Genomic DNA, 22,155 nt, shown 5'->3' with positions numbered 1-22,155 from the left:
CTTTTCTCTCCTTCCACCTCTCTCCATTTTTCTAAATAAAGGATATGATGTGGTGATGGTGGTAGTAGTGGAGGCTTTTTTCCTAAGCAAAGAGGGCCCCCTCGGCGCATTATTCTTTTCAAATGTGAAATGAGGTGGAAAATCCTCATTTCACGACAGGAAGGACAAATATTGACACAAAGTTAATATTTGTCAGGAGCCCTAGAAGCAACCTGAGTGCTAAAATCTCATCTAGATGTATGTGCTAGTGTGTTTATATATATAAATAAATAATAAATTTTCCTTGATGATGGGTGGAACATGCAGAAAGCAAAATCTACTTGCTAAGGTGGAGGAATTATCTACAGAGGGTGAGCACACACACATTCCATGTATCGTTTCTCTCTCTTCTTGTGTGGAGCAGGACAAACAGGTGAATTCTTGAGCCCAAAGCATATGTGTCCCCTTCCTCTGCACAAGATCCCAGCATGAAGTTCAATAATATGTGAATATCTTCTCCACCTTTCCCACACATTTCTAAGGACTATGGTTGGCTCTTTTCCCCCCATTTTTTTCTCCCTCTCTCACACGTGTGTTGTGTGCAAACACATACAAATAGAACCTGTGTAATCCAATTTCACCCATGGCAGGGGGATGCTTCTGGAATTTATCACTGCTATTGTTCATCACCAATGTAAATAGCACATGTCAGCTCAATATTCAGTGGTCACTCAGTATTTATTAAGTCCTGTCCACTCTGGCCTTTTTTAGAGGAAAGCCCTGGGGCAGATTAGCTGCTGGCCGTGACACGCGGCGTCACTTATCTGTTCGCATTGATTATCAGAGTCAGCTGTGGCCAGGACTCACTTTTTTCTTCTCCTCTCAGACCCCTCTTACAAGCACCCCTGCTTGGATTTTCATGAGGAAATAATCAGATTAGGGCTTTGGTGGTGAGTTCATATGGAGTTCTCTTTCTCCAATGTGCTACTAACCGAATAAACGTGTTTTGTGGTAAATTGTAAATGACATTATGATTACTAAGGCCAGCATGGGTTTCATTTAAAAGTGATCGAAATTGCAGGCTGCAGAAATTGTGACTGGCAGATAAGGCCATTTGGAAGAAGACAAGCAACGATGCGTGTGCGTGCATGGGTGTGAGTGTGTGCAGGAAACCGAGCCAGCCCCCTTTGCAAGGCAGGCAGGGCTAAGGAAAGTTCTGAGAAAACATGAAATATCATCAAATCCCATTTGTAGACACGAGAAATGTCACCAGGGGGAGATGGGGTGTTTCCAGGAGAACCGTGGATGAGATGTGTCAGCCTTTGTGGCAGGCACAGCGCGTCCTCCCAGCACTCCAGGACAATTCCAATGTCTCTGAGCACAGCATTTCCACTTCTCTTCTGAACAGAGGTGCCCCTCACTCTCTTTTTGCCTCCAGCACAAACTGACAGCAAAATACTACAGAAAAAAAAAAAAAAAGAAGAAAAAAAAATAAAAAAAAAAGCTAGGGAAAAGCATGAAAAGGGAAGCAAATCTGTAAGCTGGTATCTAAAAATAGGGGGGTTTGTACAGATCCCATCTCACTTGGACATCCTCCCTGAGCAGAGCTCAACATTTATGTAATTCCATTGCTTCCCTCTGGGACATGCAGAGGGACAGCTCATTTTGGGGAATGTTCACAGACCATGGGCTGCACATGATGATTCCCCTGGAAATACATAGTAGGTGAGAACCCACAGGATGCAGGCTTTGAGATGCAACTAAAGGCAGAGCCCAGAATTATTTAATGGAATCACAGAATGGCTTGGGTAGGAAGCCACCTCAAAGATGATCCAGTTCCAGAACTCCTCCCATCAGGGACAACTTCCCCTGCACCACGTTGACCAGAGCCCCATCCAACATTTCTCATAGTTCATTTCTTTTTTAGGAATATGCTACTTTTATCTAACAGAAATTTTCACATAATGTGTCCTTGATAAGCGATGTCCTTTTGTCCTAATGTCTTCTTATCCATCCAGAAGTTTGTGACTCTCAAGGAGGTTGCTGTCCCTTATTTTTTATGTGAACTGAATACATGTCCCCAAGTGCTGAATGAGGAGCACAGAGTTAGTTTGGACATTGGCCATGCTTTGCCCAACACGTTTGTGAGCACAGCTGACTAGGGAAGGAGCAGGCTAGGTGAGGGGAGGAGAATTCTGACTACAGCAGCAAATTCCTCCTTTGATTTTATTTTGAAGAGGAAGGAAAAACAGAAACACACGTCTTTTTCTAAGATGCTCCAGGCAGAAATGTTTATATTTTTGGTGCCTGTATCCGAACTCATTTACTTTTATTCTCTCTTTATAATCAGTGGTGATCTCATTGTTACAGCCTGAGGCACAATATCTCTCATCTTAAAGCAGAAACCTGTATTTAGTCAGATGGAGAACACTGCAAACTTATAGCAACTTTCAGGACTTTTGACAAAGGTATGGAGTGGCAGCACAAGGGGGAATGGCATCAAACTAACAGGGGTAGGGTTAAATTTGATATTGCAAAGAAATTCTTTACTGTGAGGGTGTTGAGGTGTTGGTTGCCCAGAGAAGCTGTGGATTCCCCATCCCTGGAAGTGTTCAGGGGCAGGTAGGATGGGGGCCTGAGCAACCTGGTCTAGTGGAAGGTGGTCCTTTGTAGGAGGGTTGGAATTTGATGATATTTAAGGTTCAACCTTACAACCCCAACCTTTCTGTGGGTCTCTGATTCTAACTCAGAAGACTGTGTGGATTACATCTCTTCTCTCTAGAGCCTTCTGTAGAAGGATCCTCTTGACTTGTTTGCAGAGGCATTAGGGAGGGGATTTAGTGGGAAATCTTGAGATATGTGTAAGGATCTTCACCTCTGTTACATTCAATGAAAGAACAAAGTGTTATCTAAAGTGGCTTTTGCACTCCCATTCATTGTGTGTTACATCTACAGATGTTGCAGCTACCAAAAGAAGTCCAGGTGACACTTTGCATTTGTGTTTAAGTCACAGGGTCCCACCTCTGGTAAACAAAATTATAGGATTGTAAAATGTAATCCACATGACTAAACAGAAGTACTTTAGAGTGAATTTCATTGGTTTTAAACTGCTTTGTATAGATGGCTGGGGAATTGGGTGCATTTCAGTTACATAAATGTGTGTTTAGTGTAATTTTTGGTTCTGTGGGGTGTCCTTGCAGGATATATGTCTTCTACAGACCTTGTATCACATGTCTCAGGTACCTCAAGACATCCCAAAGAAATCTAGACAACTGCCTGTGAGTAAATAGTTGAAATTCCAGATCTCAGCTGACTGCAGTGGGAGTTTGGACGTTTGGAACACATGTCAGATTGTCCTATGTTTGTAGGTATCTGAATCTGATTGTTTCTTCCAGCTTCTCACTTGATGAGGTGGTTCAACACCAGAGTAGATTAATGATGTTCTGGTCCTTTCTAATCTTTCTGTTTGAAGTGCAGTCTCTGTGAGTGGAATAAGACAGCATTTTGTAGGGTTAAATTATCTTTGTAAAGACTTGCAGTCATGCCCTCATTCATCGCCCTGCTACAGGCTTGGGACCAGGGAAAATGTAGAAGGCACAAGGACAAAGTTCTGGGTCAGACAAATCTGTCTTGCATGCATTCTCTTTCAATGGATACTATAGTTTGACATATAGAAAGAACAAGGTAGATATATGTGATGCTTCTCTGTCATTTGTTTTCAGTCCTCAACAATCTTCAACTCCAGGACATCTAGAGGTAGATGCAGTTTCTACCTATTTAATATGCCACAGAGTCCAGGTTTCCCTTAAAACTATGTAAAATTTTAACACTGACAAAGTGACTTTAAATTTGGAATGGGAAACCAAGGAGCTATTAAAATTTTTTTGAGATGATGTCTGAAACAATTAATTTTTTTCCCCATCTCCCTTTATTCTCTTCCAGGAATTTACAGAGATGACAGTAAGTGCCTCTTCAAGCCCTCCATACAAGGCTACTTCTGCAAACAGACAGATCATGCACTTGTCATCTTAGAAAACTTGGATTCCAGTGTGGACAGCCAGAGACTGTTCCCAGTGGTTACAATGACTGGCAGCTTTATGGACACCTTCACAGATGAGACCTCACATTCCTTGTGTTACCCTGCAGAGCATCGTTCTACTTTCTTCTCTATTCTGCCCTCCACCAAACTCACCACGGTTTGCTTCCCAGACCTGGCACCTCTGGCTTTCAGACTCTACCTTCTCAGTGGTCAAAACACAACCAGGCTGCCCCTTGCCATATTCTTCACTGAACCACTCAGCCTTCGTGTTTTCATCCAAGGGGATTATGTCTCTCCAACCCCATCTTCTTTTTCACTTGATGCAGGGGCAGGAGCCAATTACTTCAGCTTTGAGGACAACCTTCTCTATGTTCTCCTCCATGAGAAGGAACCTGTGGAAATAGTTGCTGGCCTTTCCCTTCTAGTGGCTTTCACTGTAACTGAGGCTGCTGGGGAAGTGGGTGAGGCAAACATAATACTTCGATTGGCTAATTTCTTGAAGATTGGTCATGACCAAGTTAGAGTGGTCTATAATGTGCTGGGAAGTGAAAGCACTTTGCAGGCAATCTCAGCGAATGCCAGCAAAAAGAAATATCACTGCCCTAGCATGGCATTTTGCACAGCCTTTCAGAGCAGATACAGCCCACAGGAAGAGGGGACACAACCAGGGAGCACCCAGGCTCTGCATCCACCTGATGGGGCTGGTCCATCAAGAGTGCTGATCATTGAGCTTGGTGATCTGCCAGGTCATCCAAGAAATGAGTTGACAAGTGACAACCTAAAGAGTTTGGCCAGAACAATTATCAACACTCATCAGACTGGAGACCTGCAGAGTGGCCTTGGCTTGCCAGTTGACACCTTAATGGTGACTCAGTCTGCTTTGCTGTCCCCAGGAGAAGGTAACAGTAGGTAAGTAGCAGATGTACCATCACCAGATACTGATTTAAGTGCAGTGAGGCACTTTATGCCCTTGATGTACTTATTAAGTTCTCCACTGACTGAAATATACTAACCATGCTGAAATAGGTTATAAAGTTTCCATGATTTGCCCAGAGAAGCTGTGGCTGCCCCATCCCTGGAAGTGTCCAAAGTTGAGTTGGACAAGGCTTGGAGCAACCTGGTCTTGTGAAAGGTGTCCCTGCCCATGGCAGGGGGTGGAACGCGATCACCTGTAAGGTCCCTTCCAACCCAGACCATTCCATGGTTCTATTATGTCAGAGCTTTGCCCAAGTAGTAGCTGGATTCCCAAGTATCAATTACCATGCTTTTCTGTTTGTGCTCATGAGTCTCTGGAATGCAGAGGTGTCAGTGGTGCCTTAAATAAGGAACAGAGTTCCTGGAAGTCTGCTTTGAAACTTCAGAGAATTGGGTTAGTTCAGGCTATCATAGTTCTTAAATTCTAAACAATTAAATCTACCAAAGTTTATGAATTGATGTGGCAGCAGGGATGCTTTATTGAAGATGGATTGTTGCCTTAAATATCTTGAAGATCTAAACATTTATTAATACACTTTTAAAATTTAAGGCCACAAACATCTGTTTAATCTTTTTCTTCAATATCATGCAGGATACAAGCCACTGCTCTTCACCTTGATGCCTTAGTGTTGACTTTTCTTTTTACCAAAAATTCTATAAATCCATCTGGTCTTGATGATACAGGAGCTGGACACATCCAATACTACCTGAACATGTGCCTAGATGTTGGATCCAATTCCTGTTCTTTCTGTCACAAATACTTGCCCATTTCCTCTTGTCACCCTCTACCTCCAGATTCCCATGAGAGGATCCGGTTTCTTTCCTTCACTTTTACATCAGTAGCTTTCTGGGCATTGACTCTTCCTCCTCCTCCTCCTCCAGATACCTTCAAAGTAATCAAATCACCCTACTGTCTGTTTTGGAAAAAAAATCAAAGGGTTTGAGTTCTGGTGAGTGTTTCTTTCTTTCTTTCTCTGTTTTCTGAATCTGTTTGGAAGTGGGCATGACTGAAAGTTAAAGTTCCTTCTTGGTGGATTCCCCATCTTTGGACATTTTTAAGATTCATCTGGACAGGTTGCTGGGCCACCTTGACTAAACCATGATTTTTTTCACAAAAGGTTTGACCACAGGATCATTGAGGTCCCTCACAACCTGGTATTCTGTGGTTGTATGGAATTGGTGCCAAATGCAAAAAGTGGCATTAAATTCCATTTTCTACTGGCACAATTCAATTATTCCATTAGCCCATTCTCCCACAGAAACAGGAGAGCTCACGGTCTTCTGTTTGCTCACTATATTCTTTAATTCCTTTTCACTTCTGAGTTTCCAGAACCCAGTGCCCTCTGTTTGCTCAGATCCTGCACCCCACATGAGCTGGGCCCTGTGTTTAACTTTTCTGTTGGTCAACCCACAAAAACTTCCATGCATTTTATCAGTAGTGGCTTTATATTTGTATCTCCATACAGATACAGCAACAGACCTGCATCTCATTTTGACAGAACAACACAGCATACTTCTTTGCTTTACAATAATTTCCCACTGGAGCTCCCTTTTGAGCTCTGCCAGTTACAGAGTTCTTGGTCAGTTTTGCACCTACTAAATTTTATTGATATTCAATACCAAGACTCACTTTTTGAAGGTCTTTTTTTCCCTCCCCTCCATGGCAACAAACAACCCTGTCTCTCCCTCCTTTCTATGTCCCTGTCTTGTTTTTTTTCAGCCTCTTACAGCCACTATTTGCACAGCCCAGATGTCAGCCCTTATCTGCAGAGGAGGTTGTGAAGAGCAGGGCTGGGATGGGAGCAGAGAGCAGTGTGCTTCAGCATCAGATCCTGAAACTGTATTAAAAGCATATGGGTAATATGAAAAAGGCAATATCCCATCTGTTTTTAATAGGGGACATAGGATTTGATGTTTGGCAATCTTATTGTGTACTCTCTTGATATTGCATAATGTTATTTTTTGATGTTGTGCACTACTGAGGCTTATCCAAGTATAAGTATAATCCATATATTCAATCTATGCAAAAAAGAAATTGGATTTGTCTAAGACATACCCTCTGAAATTAATACCACATCCTCTCCTATCTACTGCTGACCCATGGACCATCCTTATGTCTGCCAGTGATACAAACTCTGTTCGCATGCTTAACTTTTCTAGTAGACACTGCGTGGTTTGTGGTGGAAAAGCAGACAAGAGGAGGACAATGGTCTGTGACTAGAGGAATCTTTGCTTTGTTGTTTTGTTTTTGGTTTGTTGGTTTCAGCTGTAGGTGTTGTTTTCTTGTTTGTTTGTTTGTTTTTTTGTGGGGGGAGGATTTTATTGGTTTTTTTGGGTTGGGTGGGTTTTTTTTGTTTTGTTTTGTTTTGTTTTGTTTTGTTTTGTTTTGTTTTGTTTTGTTTTGCTCTTGTGTTTTTGGTTTTGGGATTTTGTTGGGTTTTTTTGCGGTGTTGCATTAAGCCCAATGAGGAATACTTAAGTGCAAGATCAGATCTTAAATCAGGGCCAGTTCTGAAGATATTACTGTATTTTGGATCAGCACATCACTGTTATGAGCAGGGTTGTTTCTGTTACACTGAAGGACACTGCAAAATGGCACAGCAGGAAAATGATGTGGGAATTTTGCAGTGGGTGGTGAGGCCCTGGCACAGGGTGCCCAGAGAAGCTGTGGCCGCCCCTGGATCCCTGGAAGTGCCCAAGGCCAGGCTGGATGGGGCTTGGAGCAACCTGGGGTAGTGGAAGGCGTGCCTGTGAGTGGAAGGAGGTGGAACTGGATGATCTTTAAGATCCCTTCCAGCTCAAAGCATTCCATGATTTACATGATCCCAAGAGACCATTTAAAGGAGGGAAGCACCATCTTCTGTGTGCCAGCAAGGAAACCTCGAGGCTGCCTTTTTTCAGGCAGAAATGACATCTCCACACTGGTACTGCTGTCCCAGCTCATTTTGTCTTCCTGTCCATGCACACTCTGTGAAAAGATTCCAATCAGCAAGGATCAGGAGAGTTCCTAGGATGGAGGCTGTTTTACTACAGACACAAGAGTAGTGCTAGCCTAAAGCCTTGGATTCACTGTCCCAGTTATGGGAAGACGTGGGATCTTTATTGAAGAGAGCACACATCACCAGATCACAGAACTGGCTCAGAACTCACCCACCCTCAGCTGCTCGGGCTCCTCTGCACTGTTATTTATTGCTCCCCATCAGTCATAGCTTTTCTGGAATTACTCATGGCTGACATTTCCGATGCAATAAAGCCACAGATAACCTGTGAAATGAAATCAGGGTTTTCCTGTTGGGACATGTACTGTCCCCACTGTCTATCTGTCTCCATTTAAGCAGCACATGCTGGCACAGGCACAGATAATGGGGCTGGGATTATGAGTACAGACAAAGTATTCTGGTGTATTTTTCTGTGGAAGGAAGAGAGGAATATTTTCACAGCTGAGTTATGCAAAACCCAGTTGGGCCACCAGAAATATACAGAACTTGCACTCCTGCCAGGCCTATCTCAAACCAGTGAATTTTCCTGCATCACTATCATTCTCAATGACTCACTGAAACAAGTCTAGAGCCAGGGGAGGGCTGGTCTCTTCTCCCAAGTAACAAGCAACAGGATAAGAGAAAACAGCCTCAAGTTGCACCAGGGGAGGTTTATGTTGGATATTGGGAAAAAAAATCTTTCACTGAAAGAGTGGTCAAGCCTTGGGACAGGCTGCCCAGGGCAGGGGTGGAGTCACCACCCTGAAAGTGTTGAAGAGGTGAATTATTTGGGGACATGGTTTGGAGGTGAACACAGTGGTGCTGGGTTAATGGCTGGACTAAATAATCTTAGAGGCATTTCCCAACCTTAATGATTTTATGGCTTTATAACACAACAACAACAACTGCAAAAAGATATTTAATCAGCACTTACTGGATGTTCATTTGCAGCCCAGGCTGAAGGGAAGCATTGGAACCCTGTTGTGGTAAGGTATCAGTCAGAAGCACACTACCAAGCCTTTAAAAAATATGGTTTGTCTGTTATGATTTGAAGTGCTTTTATACATGATTTTAATTTAACTCCTTTGTTAGGTTCACTTCAAGCATGGATCATTAATTTGTCAAAAGAAGACAGAGGTGATTACTGTGACTGCTATCTTGCACAGCTGGAGAGTCAGAGATGTCTATCACATAGTTTATCTTCCAGTAAAATGCCTGTGTATAATAAATGTATTTACAGATAGAAATCCCTGTTTTGCAAAATCTTCCTAGTATCAATATAAATATGAAAGAACAAGAAGGACAATGATGAATGTATTGTGTGTCTTTGTGCAGGTGCCTTTATACAAAATCAGGAATATAATTCTGGGCAGTTGTCCAGAAGCCTTTAGTCCCTATCCCCACTCTACTGCAGGGTGCTTTGCTCCTTCTTGATCAACATTTAACTGGATACAAACTGAAATATTTTTTTGTTGAGAGTTATGTTTGAGGTAGCATGTGAAAAATGGTGCTTGTGTAGGAAATTTGAGGCTCACAGCAAGGAATAAAAGGCAAGCAAATTATCAAAGAATGGCTCATTCCAACAGCAATTCCCACGCAGAGCACTAAATGAGATATTACAGCTAATTCTCTGTGTCACACAGCACATATGCAGGCAGCAGGGCTGGAGTTCAAACTAGATGAATTCTGACTCCTCCTAACACCAAAGTTTTTGGATTTGGTAACTTTTGTGCAGTTTTCAGGCAGACTGCTCTGTGGAATTGCACAGGGTTTTATGAAAAAAGATATGACTACTTTTTTCCTCCATAAGTGTACAACTTTTTCCTCCACTGAGCAGGCAAAGGCAGGATGCTAAAAATCTCCATGTCAAGAGCTGCAGGTATTGTAACACTTGAGGTTATTTCAAAGTTTTATCTGCTACAGTCCACAAGTGAAGGTGTGGAAGTGATGATACTCAGGAGCTTAAACTAAGCTTAAAATCTCCTTTAATTTAAACTTATTTAAGTTTTGGTTAGATATTCACAGGATTAGATTCAGGTTAGATTCAGTGTAGAGGGTATATACTTATGTAGAATGTGCCACTCTCTCACAGCTGATGTACAAAAAAGGACAAATTCAGTTCAAGTAAGTAAAAGGAAGGACATATAAGATGATCATGGAAACAGTTTATTTTAAGAAGTGAGGAAAAGAATAATAAAACCATTTAGTAAAGAGTTTGTTTAACTTGGCAAAGCAAATCTGGAAGATATCATTCTATCTGTGAAAATATGTTGCAAGAGTAAATACCAGTGAGAAATCTCTCGATAGTAATGAACAATGACAGCACAAGAACAAAAGCATATAAGGCATCAAGAGGTAAATTTGCATTTAAAACAGAAAAACAGAAGTTGATTCCTCTTTAGATAATAAACTGGAAGAGGCTTGCAATAGAACTGGAAAGAGAACATTTACCATTTCCATTCAATAATATTTTCTTTATTTTTTTTCTCACATGGCCAGAATTATATTATGAATTTTATTTATTTATTTATTTAATAGTTTGGGGATAGTTAAGGTGGCCAACTTCTCTTTTACAGTCTAGTGAAATGGTGGGAAAGTCCACATGAGAAACCTAGAGGGTTTTCCATCAGACAGAGGAAATTCTGGTTCTATAATGTGTTCTTTATGGGAGTGATGGGATAAGAAATATCATGTGTATGAAGTGGGGTTGAAACTTGAACAAGATATGTTATGTCATATAAAAATGCCTTATCAAAAGTTGTACTTTTGGAATCAGAATGAAATTTTTATTGTCAATTCATAATTCTTTTCCTAGTGGGAAGCTTAGGAGTTGTGGGATGGGCCAGAAGTGGATGATCATTGGGAACTTAGAAATTCAAACGCATCCTCCCACAGTGAAGGTGGTGACAAGGGATGTAAAAAGAGTTTATGTGAAGGGATTTTGTGTCAACAGAATATTTATCTCTCTGAACAATAGTGAAGTTTTAGTCTGTTACTAATTTTTTGCTTCTGGTAGAATTGAATTTGGGCATCAAAACTGAATTGTCAATATAAGGAAGGCCCAGTCATATCAGGAATGATGATCCTACAAAAAGTCATTAATTATGTAGAGATTAGGCCATAGATCTACTGTTTTAGCTTTTCTTTCCTTCATATTTAAATCAAGGAAGGAAAACTAAGGAGGCATCTTTTGACTTGAGTCCATGGTAAATAGAGTAATTGAATTGCAGCTTAAGCAGAAATGTTTTTCATTCAGACTGTTCCATTCAAGCACAAAATATGATGTCTGTCCATAAGATTGGTTTTGAAGGGGAAAATACCAAAAGCATCCCTTCGTATATGAGCCTTGTGTGAAACCAGCATTTCTCTTGCAAGTTTACAAGCAAATCTCCAAACTATCTTCCATGGATCTTCACATTGCCTCTCCAATAACAGTAGATAAATATAATAATGGTTTTTCACCATTGCTGTCCTGGGCAGGAACCCTTCTGACAGTGTAGGGATTAATGGCCTATCACCAAGATACATTTCACCTCTAAACCTTAAATTTTAAACTAAATTTCTGTTAGTATTGAGTGTACATGGTAAATGTATCCAAGAATTTGTCGTTCCCACTCAAAGGTGACAGCTGTGAATTAAAAGATTCAGTAAATTAGAAGTCCTACCCCCATGTGTCTCTGCTTGCTTGCTCTGACAGTGGCCTTCCAAAGCTCAGCTGGCTCCTCAAAAGTGCAGGAGGTGGGAAAGGTGAAAGGAGAGCAGGAGAAAGCAGAGGAAGAGGAAGGTGGAAAGGGTAGGAGAGATTTGGGAAAAGGAGCACAGGACTTTGAATCTGTGGGAAAAAGGAGGAATAAATTGTCACATATCCCCCCACCAGTCTTGGTCTTTGAAACTGAAGGGTTTGTATTAATACACCTCAGTTAAAAATTAAGTGGATCAGCTCAAGGGAAGTTATTCCCTATTCCAGTGTTCCCTCAGAAGTTAACGTTGTTCAGATACGGAGATCCTGCAGTGTCCCTGTCATGTGTCTCCGGCACTGTAAAGGTATCTGATCCCAGTACTGGTACCCCAGTGCTGTCAAACAAAACCTGTCTTGCTTGTGTCACACATGGATTTATTTTCCCTGCTAATAACTAACGGGACTCGCAACATAAGCGATGATTTGCACGACACAGGCACCAGCAGAAGGAGCTGCTGGCCACGTCTCCAAGGGACCAATCCTGTCCCCACTCCGCCTTATTTAACATGTCAGTGGTGTCACCTCTACCAGCAGAGCTTGTCTGCTGTGACATTCGAGAGAGTGATGGCCGTGTCAGCTCCCAGGCCAGCCCACTCTGCTGTCGTATTGTGCTCTTGTCCTCCACTGCACGGCTGATGGGAAAGGGGGAAAAATTCTTCCACATGCTTTGTTAGCAGGAATCTGGTGAGCAAAAGGTTAAATAGCTTGGGGTGCTGGCTGTTTTTGGGGTAGAGTGCATGTGTATATATGTATATGAGAGTGTGTGTGTGTGTGTATATATATATATTAAAAAAAAAAAATATATATATATGTATACATACGCAGGCACCTTGGTTTGGCTGTAGGACCTCGTGCCCGCAGGCCACAGTCACATTATCATCTGGAAATTGGATAACGACAGCACAATGACAAATCCAGGTTGCCTGCAATAAGGTGCTAATCCCTTTGCTTTAATATCGGAGCAGCGTGTAATGATGTTTGGACATCACTCCAGTTTACTGACGACCCCACTGGGGCCGGCAATAGAAGCGTACAACTGTCTAACAAGCCATCAGGTGACCGCCGTCGTCAAAGCAACGGGGGATGCAATCTAATCTTCCCTCCATCCCTTCCAGCTCCCAATAAGGACCAGATTATAGAAGTGGCCCATCAATGCTTGGTAACTCGAATCAATTAACGTTAATTCGCACAATGCTATGATGTATTGTGATCACTTTCATTTCGGAGAAGGGGGAAGAAATTGCTATAATTCACCTAAAATGAGGTTGTCTATGGTGCTGAGGTATTAATTGGGTGTCCATATTAAATGGAAAAGGAGCACGGTAGTGAAGGAAAAGTGGATGAGTGACTCTCTTGGCTGCTATTGACCTATCAGAAGAAGACAGTGCCCTTTTCCTTTGCTTTTATCTATTACAGTTTTCCCTATTGCGTGTCAAGTTGATGTATTATAAAAAATTCATTTGGTGACCTTCCACCCCCCTAGCAGATTAAACAATTTCACTGGGATGGCATCATTAACAGGGCCTTGCATTTAATGATGATTTCTCTAAAAGGCCACGGAGATTCGATTTTAAGCTAACAGATTTATTGCACTATTATAACATATCGTAAAAAACTGTACCACCTACGGTCTGGTTTTAGGATAGAAACTGTTTAAGAGTTTATGTGGAGCTTAAAGTGGTATTACCTTGGGATACGCAGCACGGCAAAGCTCTGACCTCCGGCGGGATGCTGTTTGCATTTAATAAAAGACATTTCTCTGACAGTAAACTTGGGGACTGTGTTATGGAGGAGGCCTGGCTTAGCTCCTCGCCACTGGCTTTGTAAACAGGGGCATTTCCACTGATCTACAGCTATTAATGGAAGTCACTAATGAATCTGGAGGATGTTTCTCTCCTATCTGATGCATGTGCTCTGTTCCTCTCCTAAAGGCTTCTGGTGATCCCACATCTAAACCCTTCATCGGATTCATTGTTCTAATGAAAGAAGGGCCTAGAGGGGAAGTCATAGGAGGAGAGGCTGAGGTCACTCGGTTTGCTCAGCCTGGAGAAGAGGAGACTGAGGGGAGACCTCATTGCAGTTGCAACTTCCTCATGAGGAGAAGAAGAAGGCCTGCACTGATCTCTGTTCCATGGTGACCAGTGACAGGACCTGAGGGAATGACAAGAAAATGTGCCATGGGGTTTCTGGGTTGGATGTAAGGAAATGTTTCTTTACCCAGAGGGTGTCTGGGCACTGAACAGGCTCCTCAGGGCAGTGGTCACAGTACCAAAGCTGGCAGAGTACAAGAAGCTCTTGGACAATGATCTCAGGTGGGATTGCTGGGCCTGTCCTGTGCTGAGCCAGGAGTGGGGCTCCATGAATCACTTTGATTTTTTTTCTATAATATGAGAAAATATGGGAATTGGTGGAAATAAAAGTCATCCTTCGAATACCTTTTTTTACTTAAAATGGGAATGACCTCAGACTCCTCATTGTCTTCTGATACTCATGTCGTTCTTCCCCATCTGTATTAATTAGTGGCAAGGTCTGTAGGGGGTGACAAAGCTCCAACAGTGCTCCTGAGAGGGCAGAGGTCTAGCTTATTTCATCATTCCATGACATCAGAACCCATTCGCACCCAAAAACTCTGAGTTCCTCACAGTCTTTCCAGTGAATCTGTACCTACTTTGCCTGCCACAAGTCCTCAGCTTGCCTATGCCCTGTCCTTGCTGAACCTCCCTTTCCTCAATCCCTCGCAGTTACCAGCAATCCCCACCTTTTCAACAACAAAGAAACATGTCTCTTCGGCTGGATCATGATTCATTTAGTCATATTATTCCCTAAATTCTTACAATTTCCTTCCCCTTCCAAGGATATATTGATTTTACAGCACATTGCAGACATACCAGACAACAGTTCAATTAATTTCAGTGTCTATTAGGAAATTAAATATGCCAGGGGCTGTTCTTTGGCACCAAGGCCAGCTAACATATTTCAGCATGGCCTCACCCAAACTTCCAAGTAAAAATATTTTCTGACTGTATTAGCTCCCAGACCATTTGGGAATTGTTCTGGAATTTGCCATTGGACATGAACCAGAGCTCAAGAAGGACTGAAAGTTTAACAGTAGAGGTGATCAGGTAACAGTGCCAAGACTTGTTTTTGACATATTTTAGTTTTCTAGTAGACACATTGACTTTAATGGACCATTGACCCAGACTCTCATCCTGATCTCCTTCCCCTTGAAGTCAATTGATAATAGTACTTCTTCTTCTTCTTCTTCTTCTTCTTCTTCTTCTTCTTCTTCTGCTTCTGCTTCTGCTTCTTCTTCTGCTTCTTCTTCCCACTACTATTATTGTTGTAGACATTATTATGATGACATGATATAACTGTATTAGTAATGATATTACTATGTTATATTAAATTAAATATCAGGCAAAAATTCCTACTTGTGAGGGTGGTGAGGCTGTGGCGCAAATTGCCCAAAGAAGCTGTGGCTGCCCCATCCCTGGAAGTGTTCAAGGTCAGGCTGGGCAGGGTTTGGAGTAACCTGGGATAATGGAAGGCATCCCTGCCCATGGCAGGGTTTGGAACAAGATGATCCTCAAGGTCCCTTCCAACCCAAATCATTCTATGATTTTATATTTTATTCTTACAGTTATTACAATTGTAAATAAAATGACAAGTTCTTCTTAATTTCAGGGATACTTAATTTCCTCTACTCCAAATCTCTCCACCAAGTTTCTCAATGAATCCCTAATACCTGCAGCAGACCCTCCAGTTTCTATGCCCTCAAACTTCCCTGCTGCTAGAGGACAGGCACTTGCTCTCTTGTGGAGCCTCAGCCTGTTCAGCAGACACGTGTAGGCACTGATGGTGACAGGATCAGGGATGCCTGGTGTCCCTGCTGACTGAGGCATCCCCCGCCTGCTAAGCCCACATCTAGAAGAGCTGCAGGGCACTGAGCATCAGAGCTGCTCCCTGTCAGCAGGGAATTGCCAACCAGCCTGCTCCTGCTCAGCAGGAAACTCCAGGGTAGTGGCAAACAGCACATCCTTCATGGCTACAGGATGAAGGCAAAGGCAGGTCCTGCTCTGGTCCTGGCTGGCCTATGAGCACTCATCTACCTCCAGCTCCCTAGGGCAAAGCTGTGCCAGGAAAGGCCTATATTCCTTCCAGCATGAATCAGCAGGGAAGCAGCAGGATGCTCCCTTCTCCTCCTCCACACTGACATAATTTTGAGGAATATAACTTGCTGTGTGCAGGGTTCTGCCCTAAGTCAGGGGCTCCCTCACAGCACGAGTCAGGTTAGACCATGTGGGATATAAACACCACATTCCATGCTGTGTTAACCAAGTTCAAATTACCCACAAACAGACATTCATTTTTACACTCCCATTTTAAGTATCCTTGTCTAGTTTTGCTTCATTCTGTTTTCTTCACCATTACTTTACCAGCAAGTGAAAGAACAAGGGGGAATGGCTCTAAATTAAAAGAGGAGAGATTTAGATTAGATGTTAAGAAGAAATTTTTTACTGTAAGAGTTTAACAGGTTGCCTAGAGAAGCTGGGGTTGTCCCATCCCTGGAAGTGTCCCAGGTCAGACTGGACAGGGCTTGAAATAACCTAGGATAGTGGAAGGTGTCCCTGCCCGTGGCAGGGGGTGGAACTGGATAATGTTTAAGGCCCCTTCTAATCCAAATTTTCTGTGATTCTATGATTCTATGATTCTATGATTCTATGATTCTATGATTTTATTATTTTACTCATCCTAGGAAGTAAAAAGTACTCCCTAGATCCACATTCTGCAGCAGCCTTCCTCTACGCACTAGATGAGCACAGCTTTAGCATGTAGAGACTGAGGTATGAATTCAGGATGTTTTTCTTATTTGTTAAGGAAGCTGAGGAGAGGAAAAAAAAAAAAAGATTTCAGGCTTTACAGAAAATAAAAGACTCACCTAAACCTCTCTGTGCTCAGCTGGAGACAAGGGAGCTCACAGAAAACTGCAGCTCTTTAGCTTGAAAACAGGAATTGGTGTATTGTATATGACTTGGTGTTTTCTCACTAAGTTGAATGCACATTTTTGGAAGAAAGTGGATAACAGCACCTTATTGATGCCCCTGACATGAGTTTCAAACCTAACATTGCCTTTGAGACTTTCCCACCAACAAAAATACAAGATAAAGAACCAAGAAATGAACTAAAACTAAGACAGCTCATCCTTGAGCTATCTTTTCAGTCTGCACATATCCTTAAACCTTAGTTGATCTTTCCAGCAGCTGTAGTTCAGACCAGTGTTTTCCATCAGCTCAGTATGAACAGTTTCTCGTTTGTAATACAGAGTAATACTCTGAAAAAACATCCACAACTATCAAAACTAGAATAAAAGAGTTTAAAGCAAATGAAACTTAAGCTCTATATATCTTGTGTTTGTAAACACCTTTAAGCAAACACTAAAGATCAATGAATAGCTTTTCTTCTTTCATTTCAAGACAATACCAAACCCACAGCCACTTCATTGCAATTGCAGATTAGTGTATTTTATATATATATATAAATTATATATATATATATATATATATATATATATATATATATGAGGTACTAAATGGCACAAAACATTGGGAGGGGGAATGAAGTGATCCAGGCTCAGAATGAAGTGTTAATTCTTTATTCAAATGCAAAAACGCTCTCCTGGGATGCTCTAATTTAAATTTCAGGCTTGGAAAAACCAATGTCTTTCAAGGGGGTGTCTGTAACTGCTTTATTTCAGTCTGCAGACTTTGCAGATTGAGAGGATGATGGCAGGAAAAGGAAATGCAGTAAAGCCCTGTAAGTGCTGTGCTTGTGTAGAAGAACCAAGACTTTGTTTTTAGGGGAGCCCAAAGGCTTCCAGTGAAATTCTTTCTGCTGGACAGGGAACATTTGCAGGCTCTACTGCTCTCAGTGCACTTCAGTGATGACTTTGAGCTAAGGTACTGTGTTCATGAATCCATAAAATCCCTTTCTCTGACACATACTTCCAACATGATACCAGGGACATAAATGACTTGGTTAATGTCTCACTTTTCCATCTGTAAACTGGGGATTGAAACAAAAGGATTTTTTCATACTACTTTCTACTTGGAAGTGAGAACTCTTTCCCATTTCCATGCATGCTGCTCTCACCCAATGAATCAAAGGGTTATGATACAGAAAATTAGTAGGTAGAAAATAGGAACAGAAAATAACATCTAGAACTTTATTTCTGATTTTTTTTTTCTTTACCATCCCTTTTCATGTGAAAGAAATGGAAGCAGACAACATTCAGAAACATGCTTATACAGGAGACCCTACAGCATCTCTGTTCAGGTGCAGCCCTCGGATGGAGAAATTGAGAAGCAGCTTCCTGTACAGCCAGAAATCATTTTTCTGGACAGAAAGGTAGAATTTGCCCCCCTGTGGATGGAGACTTTTATTAATTCAGTTCTATTTTGACATTTGAGAGTTTTGACATTTGGGATTTTTGTTATGGAGCCAGGTTCTGCTCCATGGGGCCCAGCAATGGCACCAGAGGAATGGGCTTGGATTGATCCCAGCAAGTTCCACGTGAACAGGAGGCAGAATTTCCTTCCTGTGCAGTGACCAAGCACTGAACAGAAACCAGAGAGGCTGTGGAGCCTTCCTCACTGGAAATATTCCAGAACTGTCCAGACTCAATCCTGTGCCCTGTGCTCTGGGATGACCCTACTTGAGGAGGGGTGTGGATCAGATGAGCCACTGTGGTCCCTTCCAACCTGATCCATTCTGTGATGTGGCCTCATCTTGAAAAGTTGTGGTGAACTTTGTGACATTTGTAACATGTTACACATAAAGGCAAACTGTCCTTAGACAGAGGGCATATATAAAAAAAAATATTACAGTTGTTAAAATCATCAAAACTTTCTTTGCTGTTGCTGAAGAGAAAAGTTCTTAATTCTTCTCTTCTGTTCTTCCTGCCAGGGTGAAAGAATTGACAAACTGGGGCCTCCTGCAGAACCCTGGGTTGTATCAGCTCATCTCAAGGACTCCTCTGAGGCTGTGCTGAAAGGTTTGGATGTATTTTCCTGTAGCAAGGGTTATGGCAAAGCAGCTATGCAAAATGATGGTGATAACTTCAGGAGTTCTCCCTGAGAAATACTGCAGTTGAAAACCAGTCTTTGGGCTGAAACCAGAAGGTTGCAGTAGGATTTTGGTGAACTGCCCAGTCATATGCTTCAGGAAGAAAACAGCTTTTATAAAGTATTTTTGTGCTCTGGCAGCTTAAAGGAAGCATATCCTGTAGTTTGTCTTGAAAATATATATTTGCGAACAAAAAAGGAAAGAATGAAGAATTAGAAATCCTAACACTTGATTTTCAATTTATGTTAACTGGGGTAATTTTTTTAGGGTCAATGACAACCTTTTTACCCCAGCAAAGGATCTGGCCAAGTACAGACAGAAACAACTGCCTATAGATTGTCATTAGCATATTATAATGTGAAAGCTGTTGTTTTTTTTTTTTTCTTTTTTGTCATAGGGGATCTAAATGTTTCCCCTCTGGTTCTCATTTATCAAAACAGATGAACTCATGAAAGACTCATGAAAACTCATGAAAAATTCTAAACATGTGAGGATTTCCCTCATGGTTGTGTGAATATGCTTAGATATAGAAACTTTTTTAACTAGAGTGCTGAACCAAACACCTGTGCATGGTCATATGCTGCTAAATTAGGAGTTGGAAAATATAATGATTATAAACTTATTAGTTTAATTGCTAAAATATTTAAATATAAGTAAGAAGCACACAGAATGAAAAGTTAGGTTCCCTATTGTAGAGAAGGTATCTTGTTCACAGTAAAGTAATTTGTATGTTATTTTTGAGTTGAAAAATTCATATTTAGAGAAGATAAGTAGTATTTATACTGTAGATAACAGCTTCTCACCCTTTCAGTCCCTGTTTCGGTTAATTAGAAATTCTTCCTACCACAAGATAGTTTTGGAATTACAAGTTAGAAAAATCCTTTGGTGTTTTCTGCTGCTTTTCATGCCTTTCAGGGCATGTTCCAAAACTCCTTTGGTTTAGATTAGACACAGATTATTGGATCAGGTACTGACTGACAATGGGAGGGTGGGAGGAGGGAAGGGAGGAGGGAAGGAAGGAAGGAAGGAAGGAAGGAAGGAAGGAAGGAAGGAAGGAAGGAAGGAAGGAAGGAAAAGGAGACAGAGAGAGAAAAAAAAAAAAGAAAAAGAAAAAGAAAAAGAAAAAGAAAAAGAAAAAGAAAAAAAAAAGAAAAAGAAAAAGAAAAAGAAAAAGAAAAAGAAAAAGAAAAAGAAAAAAAAAAGAAAAAGAAAAAGAAAAAGAAAAAGAAAAAGAAAAAGAAAAAAAGAGAGAAAGAGAGAAAGAAAGAAAGAAAGAAAGAAAGAAAGTCACTGAAGAGAAAGACACTTCACATCCTCTAAAAGAAACATGCATCAAATTAATAGTCAATAAACTCCAGCAAAGGAAGAGCAGCACAGTACAGATGTTCTGCATGTAATAGTTTGCTGCAGTTTTTCCTTTGACAAACATCCTTATTGCACTCGTCTTTTGAAGCACATGAAAGCAGCATTTAATGGAAATGGGTCCCGTCTAGCACAGTGAGGCTGCTTCATCTGACAGCAGCCAAAGTGCCTCGTGGAAGGCAGTTTAGCTCCAAATTAGCTGTGCTTCTACGTTAAATACCAGCTTGCCTGAGAGATCTTTGGGAAGACTCCCATATATATCTGTAGTATTCTGAGCTTTGAAGCATATGTGCCCAAAAGCTGAGCTAGTCTCTGTTGAGAAGTACAGTACAGTACTCCAGGCTTCATCACACACTAGAAATGGCAATTATAAAGTATTTGAACACAGCTGACAAGGCCCTCTGTTAAAATCCGTATTACAGTGAGTATGAGAGCCAAGAAAATCTTGGTAGTCTGTGCAGACACTGTCATAAGGAGGATCATATGAGTGGTAGATGGATGAACCAGGATTAAGCTGGAGCAATAAAAGAAATGTCCATTCCCACATCTCCATCAAATCTATTCAGAGTATAAATCACTGATTATTTATCTATCACAGCTGATCCTGGAGACTTGTAATGAAATTGGTGGTTTGGTGTGCTAGATACTGTACAGAAATAGAAAAAAAAAACATGTATATAGTCAAAACTAACTAGGATGTTAGCAAATTAAATAGTACCAGAGTCCTAGAGAGGAGAATGTTTATAATTTATGTTGCTAAATAATTAATTTGTCATGGTTTTGCCTAAGACCTTGTCTTGGGCAATTTCTGGCTGTAGTTCAGCATTTGCTAAATCACCACATTGTTCAATATCCTGAACATGAGAACGGCAGAGTAGGAATGTCCTACCCACATTCAGCTTTATGTACGTTCACCTGTGCTGCTTAACTGCAATAAAATGCCAAGCCACCTGCTTCATAAAGCAAATAGTTATGACATGTTGTCTTTCAGCAGGCAAAAGTCTGTGTTTGTGATCACTGGAGCCAGTCCAGCATCCTGAGGAAGTTCTGGCATCTCACACCCACCTGAACCAACATTTGGAAATTTGTCAGCCTTTAGGATTTCACTCCTTTCACCCCAAGAGTCTGAATGCAGACCAGACCTGGCCAGGATCACTCAAAGGCCAGGCCTTGGCTGGTGCTCAAAGATACACACAATAAAATGGGTATCCAGTTGCAATGTAAATGATAACTTTTTAAAAGACCCTACAGAAATAACAATCATGGCAAGGGCAAATGTTGAGTCAGAATGGATTCCCTGATAGATCATAACAAGAGGTAACATGATGGAGAAATTTTGTTTCCTGGGTTTCATTTTAATGCTCCCCATGGAATTTTTCCCTGCCAGATTTCCAGCTGACAGTGTCTCCTGTACTGTCTCAGGGCAGTCACCACAGACATTTTCCATGGCCAAATATCTTTCAATGCATCTGACAGAGTTGGAGAAAAATTCCAAGAGATTTAACAATATGACAGGAGGCAATATGCCTGAAAGATATGATGAAAAAATCAGAAAAGAATTGAAGATTCAGCTGGTCCCTTAGCCACAGTGGTTGACTCCTTGAGACCATCCCCTTGGGACATTCTCATTATCACTCTCCTAACCTTGGCGAAGTACTTAGCCACACAAGACATGAGTTAAATTTAAAAATGGGCATTTGGAACTTCCTGGTGCATCTCTATAACTCCTGTTACCCTTGTTTGATCCCTTTAACAGCTCCATTCACATTACACCTCCATAACACGCAGAAAATGCCATTTCACAATGAGCTCAAAGAATAAATATTTAGAATCTGAAGCCCTCTAATCCCTCAGGAATTTGTTTTCTGAGTATCTCTGTGTGAAATTTTCTGGAGTTAGACACAATGTTTATAATTAAGATGGATGATGAATTTAGGCTTTCTGAAGTCCCTTTAAGTCAT

General features: G+C 41.3%; 1 protein-coding gene across 1 annotated transcript in view; it reads left to right on the top strand.

Annotated features, from left to right (window-relative positions):
* Positions 1–22,155, top strand: part of PKHD1 (PKHD1 ciliary IPT domain containing fibrocystin/polyductin) — a 232,400-nt gene that overhangs the window by 200,777 nt on the left and 9,468 nt on the right. The window contains exons 59-61 of the mRNA XM_077781772.1: positions 3,922–4,927; positions 17,980–18,115; positions 18,674–18,761. Coding sequence (XP_077637898.1) covers positions 3,922–4,927; positions 17,980–18,115; positions 18,674–18,761 — 1,230 coding nt within the window. The remainder of the gene's footprint in view (positions 1–3,921; positions 4,928–17,979; positions 18,116–18,673; positions 18,762–22,155) is intronic.

The sequence above is a fragment of the Lonchura striata genome, chromosome 3, assembly GCF_046129695.1.
Source record: "Lonchura striata isolate bLonStr1 chromosome 3, bLonStr1.mat, whole genome shotgun sequence".
Lineage (NCBI taxonomy): Eukaryota > Metazoa > Chordata > Aves > Passeriformes > Estrildidae > Lonchura > Lonchura striata.
This window is presented reverse-complemented; position numbering and strand designations above follow the sequence as displayed.